The 6000-nt window shown below is 40.5% G+C and overlaps 1 protein-coding gene across 8 annotated transcripts in view; it reads left to right on the top strand.

Moving 5' to 3' along the window:
* Positions 1-877: 877 nt before the first annotated feature.
* AKAP9 (A-kinase anchoring protein 9) overlaps positions 878-6000 on the top strand; it is a 200529-nt gene continuing 195406 nt past the window's right edge. For 5 of the 8 annotated variants that reach the window (XM_073677395.1, XM_073677393.1, XM_073677394.1 and 2 more), the window contains exon 1: positions 879-1055. In XM_073677395.1, the coding sequence (XP_073533496.1) occupies positions 1002-1055 (54 nt within the window). In that variant the 5' untranslated portion in view covers positions 879-1001. Of the gene's footprint in view, positions 1056-6000 lie in introns of all 8 variants that reach the window. The other 3 variants (XM_073677388.1, XM_073677390.1, XM_073677392.1) reach the window with 1 other exon arrangement.

The raw sequence follows: 6000 nt of genomic DNA, 5'->3' as shown, positions 1-6000 counted from the left end.
GGAAAAGCCAAAACAAAAGCCGCCCAGACAGACAGTCAGAAAAGCTGCCGAGGGCAAATACCCCAAATTCAAAAGACATAAAACTCCTCAAAACTTGGAGTTTTTGAGTCATTTTTGGAGAGTGCGCATTGGGACGGGTCGCTATCGTCACCATCCATTTCGGTACTGCTGTGAATCCATAGGAGTTCCTATGCAGAAGTATTGCACTATATGGTACAAATGATCACAGGCTCAAGTCAGTCCCAATGGGGGGAGAGAGGGAGGACTGAAGGAAAAAGTAAAAAGCCTAAAAGTTTTTATAAATGGAAAAGTGGGAGATGAGGGTATTTTGCCCAAAATTTTTTTTTAAAAAAATTAAGAAATTACTGCAGCTGCCAAAACCCAATCTATCCACATATAAAATTATTATATTTAAACCTCAAGGCGCTGTAAAGAAGAAAAACAACAAAATGTCAGAATTGCTGATTTTTAGTTTTTTTTTATTGCTATACCGCCTAAAAAATGGAAATAAAAAGCCATAAAAATATTGTATCTACCCCAGAATGGTATCAATAAAAACTATAACTCGGGGCAAAAAAAAAACCCCGTGCAGCTGTGAGGGCGGAAAATGTAAAAAAATATGGCTTTTGGAAGAAGGGGAGGAAAAAAAGAAAAATGGCTGCAGCCAGAAAGGGTTAAATCTCCATAGACCCGGGAGACTCAGTATGAGTGGTCACTAAGATGTTCTACGCAGGTGAGTGCAGTCGATTGCTCTCTGTTATCAGCCACCGCGGGGTAGATGTCAGCCCATGCAGTGAGCGGTGTGTGGCAACAGCTCTGCCCCGGCTGTGACCCGCTCTGTGCCGGGGGCGGTGCAGGTGACAGCGGGGGGCTCTGCAGCCGCTGGAGGGGGCGGCGCGGGCTGGTGACGTCACTGCGGAGCGCCGAATGTTTACGTGGAGAATGGGGGCGAGCAGCGGCCGCTGGTAACACTGCGCATTGCTGTGTGTGCAGGGGCCGGCATGGACGGCGAGGAGCAGGAGAGGAAGAGGAAGCTGGAGGCCGGCAAAGCCAAGGTAAGGGCCGGCGGAGAACACCGCCATTACTGCTGTCACTGCCACATGTCTGCTGCCTGACAGCTGGGTGTATATACAGTGCTACATATCTACCCCCTGTATATACCGCTGATACCTGTATACTGTATATACACCCCCTGTATATATACCCCCCGTATATACTGCTGTCACCTGTATATACTGTGTGTGTATATATATATATATATATATATATACCCCCTGTATATACCGCTGTCACCTGTGTATACTGTGTATATATATATATATATATATATATATATATATATATATATATATATATATATATATATACACACACACACACACCCTGTATATACCGCTGTCACCTGTATATATACCCCCCGTATATACTGCTGTCACCTGTATATACTGTATATATATATATATATATATATATATATATATATATATATATATATATATATACACACACACCCCCTGTATATACCGCTGTCACCTGTATACTGTATATACCACTCATCTGTGTGTACTGTATGTATATACCGCTGTCACCTGTATATATACCCCCTGTATATCCTGCTGTCACCTGTGTTACTGTATGTATATACCCCCTGTATATACCGCTGTCACCTGTGTGTACTGTATATATACACCCCTTGTATATACCGCTGTCACCTGTTTGTACTGTATATATCAGGGCTGTGGAGTCGGTAAGCCACAGTTGCGACTCCGACTCCTGGATTTTATCAGGTTCCGACTCAGACTCCTTCATAAATGGCCAATTCGTAACAATAAATTTACTGTTGTAAAATATTAACATCGTGCTTATTCAGTTTCTCACCATCATATAAGTAATCAGACCACTTAGAGCAAAAACTATATTTATTAGAATACAATTAGAATATAGCAAATAACTTTTATAAACTCTTGTAAGTAAATATGCAATAAACACTGTTATGCAGTTAATGAGAAGAAATCTATAAATTTGTCCTCAGAAAAAGTATTGCCTCTGTCAGATCCTCCTTCATGGATGCCCTCAAATCTGATCTAATTATTTTGAGAGCAGAGAACAACCTCTCTACACTAACTTGGGTTGGTGGCAAAGCAGTAACCACTCGGGCAACATCTCTGACAATGTCAGGATACAGAGGAATCGCTTGTTGCACTGTTATTTTTGATGAACGGTCATATTTCTCAATTTCTTTTAGTGCACATGAAAAATTCTGCTGAAATGTACTGGCTGTGTTCTTTGATGGGGATGACTCTTCTTCTATGCGGGAACGCTTTGCATGGTACTTGTGATCCAAATATTTTTCGAAATTAAATTCTTCATCAGTTGATGATGAGGGTGAAGATGTGGCAGGATGACCAAATTCTTCTTGTTCCTCCTGACTGTTCTGCAACCCTTTCATCCTCACTGCTATTTCAAACAGAGCTTCTTTTCCTTTAGTTAGCTGTTGATCATCTAGAAGAATCCGATGCATTGGGTCTACATAAACAGCTGCCAAAAGAATGTTATTTTGTAATAGTAGCTCCTCTCTCTGTTTCATTGATGTAGCAATGCCACTTGCAATTAACCCTCCTCTTTGGGACAGGCGAAACATCAGGTTCTTCCACTCCTTTAAGAAGATACCTGGAGTTAAGTCCTCTGCTTGTCATTTTTTAGTCACTGTAAATGGGTGCTCTAGCAATTTTTCCAGCTCAGTCACCTGATTCCACTGACTTTCATTTAGCGTCAGTTGAGGGTTAGCCATATCTACAAGAAAGGTTTTCAGTTCAACCAAGCGCTGAATCATTAAGTAAGTACTGCCCCATCGTGTGGCTTGATCAATTATTGCCCCTTTTCCAGCACGTCTCTTCAAAATTGAGTCAACTTTAGGGGTTCTGGCAACAGTAGCCAATTTTCTCACCTTGCCAATCAGTGCAGCAGCATGTTCTTCTTGCAGACTGTCTCTTATAGCCAGCTGTAGCGTATGCACAACACAGCGCATGTGATGAATGAAAGAACGGATTGTCACAGTTTCAACAAGATCATCTAAACTATCATGTTGCTGTTCATCTGAAGCAACTTCAGTTTGCTCCTCAGTTACAATACTGTGTTCCTCTATTTCAAACATTTCTGTGTCTGTGGACCCAGAATGTTCTTCTAGCTGCTGGTCACCATCATTACTCTCATTCATTAGGTTAATAGTACTTATCATATTTGAAGCATTGTCAGTTACGACAGAAAGAACTTGCTCTTTTTTAAGTTCATAGTCTTGCAGAACCTTTTCCACCAAGACCTGGAGAAACTCACTGGTGTGATGAGCTTTGGTGTCTTTTACTGCCAATGTCTTGGTAACCATTTCATTTTTGTCACAAACAAATCGGACATTGATGGCAAAATAGTTCACTCTGTGACGTGTGCAGGCATCCATTTTAAGAAACAGAAAGCGTCCCTTGAGAGTTTTTTTAAGTTCTTCCTTTTGTTTAAAAGCTTCTTCGATTACTAATTTTCTAATACTCTCTCTCTCCAGAGAAACACCAAGCTTGCGGGCCATTTCCCCATTCAGACACATAAAAGCTGGTCGTGAAAATAATGAAATAGGCACACTATCCTTTACAACAAGCTCTATGATCTGTGTTTTAAATGTATCTACTGTCATTGTCACAGTAACTTTGTCACTGACAAAATATCTTGCAACTGATGGCTGCAAAGTTCTCTGCTCCTTTGTTTGGCCGGAAGAGCTGGGCACTGGTTCATTGGTTTGGATGCAGTCTTTCTCATCCACTGCTTTCAGTACTTCTGGGTGAAAGCGCTGTAAATGTCTCTTTAGATTAGAAGCTCTGGTAGGAGCATTTTTATCTTTGCCTGAATATGCACTGATCTTGGCTTCACAGCATTTGTTTTTGTCTGGATCATTTGTCATACACTGACAGACATAATGTTTTCTATCTTGAGTGATGGTGAAATGTTCAAATACAGCTGATTTAATGTGACGCTTCTTTGACATTCTCAAGTTTTTAATTCTGCATTCACAATCCAAATGACAATTGTTTTTCCTAAAAACAATTGTACAAAATTATTGCCAGGTCGTACAACTGATATAGTGGTCAGTAATACTGTTATTCCTCATGTACTCACAGTTAACTGATGCAAAGTTTGTTGAAAGGATAATACTTCTTAAAGTCTTCCTCTTCTGAGTAGCAGCTGTGAGATGCTTGGAAGACGCACACCTAGTAAACATCTAGTCTAGAGGAGGAGCTTTACTACTAAGAATTTGCAACACATTTTCACTTTCAGTTTCATACATTTGTAAGTAGGGGGGTTGGGGCAGCATGAGGTTAACCAAGTATAAGATTAGATAAGGGCAGTGGAGAACAGTGACACACAAGAAGTAAGAAATGTCTATATCTCCAGCAGAACTGCTTATCACTGTTGTTCATAGTTTGATAGAACATATATATTTGAGTAACATTTATAAAATTCATATGAAAGTTCAATTATGAAATATTAATACATTTTTTTTAAAGCTGGAGTCGGTACATTTCTATCGACTCCTACTCCAACCAAAACTAACTCCGACTCCGACTCCACAGCCCTGGTATATATACCCCCTGTGTATACTGCTGTCACCTCTGTGTACTGTATGTGTACGCCTCCTGTATATACCGCTGTCACCTCTGTGTACTGTATGTGTACACCCCCTGTATATACCGCTGTCACCTATGTGTACGCCCCTGTATATACCACTGTCACCTCTGTGTACTGTATGTGTACGCCCCCTGTATATACCGCTGTCACCTCTGTGTACTGTATGTGTACGCCCCCTGTATATACCGCTGTCACCTCTGTGTACTGTATGTGTATGCCCCCTGTATATACCGCTGTCACCTGTGTATAAGGGGTATATATACAGTATACACAGGTGACAGCGGTATATATACAGTATATATACCACTGTCACCTGTGTATACTGTATATATACCCCCTGTATATACCGCTGTCACCTGTGTATATGTATATACCCCCTATATATATCGCTGTCACCTGTGTGTACTGTGTATACACACGTGGTCAAAATTGTTGGTACCCCTCATTTAATGAAAGAAAAACCCACAATGGTCACAGAAATAACTTGAATCTGACAAAAGTAATAATAAATTAAAAATCTATGAAAATGAACAGATGAAAGTCAGACATTGCTTTTCTGCTTCCATAGAATTTTTAAAAAATTAAACTCATGAAATAGGCCTGGACAGAAATGATGGAACCCCTGAAAATAATGTGACAAAAGGGACATGTTAAATCAAGTTGTGTCTACAATCTTGTAATCAGTCAGTAGGCCTGTATATAGGGCTACAGATACTCACTGTGCTGTTTGGTGACATGGTGTGTACCACTCTCAACATGGACCAGAGGAAGCAAAGGAAAGAGTTGTCTCAGGAGATTAGAAAGAACATTATAGACAAGCATGTTAAATGTAAAGGTTATAAGACCATCTCCAAGCAGCTTGATGTTCCTGTGACTACAGTTGGACATATTATTCAGAAATGTAAGATCCATGGGACTGTAGCCAACCTCACTGGACGTGGCCGCAGGAGGAAAATTGATGACAAATCAAAGAGACGGATGATGCGAATGGTAACAAAATAGCCCAGGATAACTTCTAAAGAGATTAAAGGTGAACTTCAAGCTCAAGGAACATCAGTGTCAGATCGCACCATCCGTCGTTGTTTGATCCAAAGTGGACTTCATGGGAGACGGCCAAGGAGAACACCATTGTTGAGAAAAAATCATAAAAAAGCCAGACTAGAATTTGCCAAACTACATATTGACAAGCCACAAAGCTTCTGGGAGAATGTCCTATGGACAGATGGGACAAAAAATGGAAGTTTTTGGCAAGGCACAACAGCTCTATGTTCACAGACGGAAAAATGAAGCATATGAAGAAAAGAACACTGTCCCTACTGTGAAACATGG

This window comes from Phyllobates terribilis, unplaced genomic scaffold (assembly GCF_046119375.1).
Source record: "Phyllobates terribilis strain yellow unplaced genomic scaffold, ASM4611937v1 Scaffold_4__5_contigs__length_816908805, whole genome shotgun sequence".
NCBI classification, from domain to species: domain Eukaryota; kingdom Metazoa; phylum Chordata; class Amphibia; order Anura; family Dendrobatidae; genus Phyllobates; species Phyllobates terribilis.
This window is presented reverse-complemented; position numbering and strand designations above follow the sequence as displayed.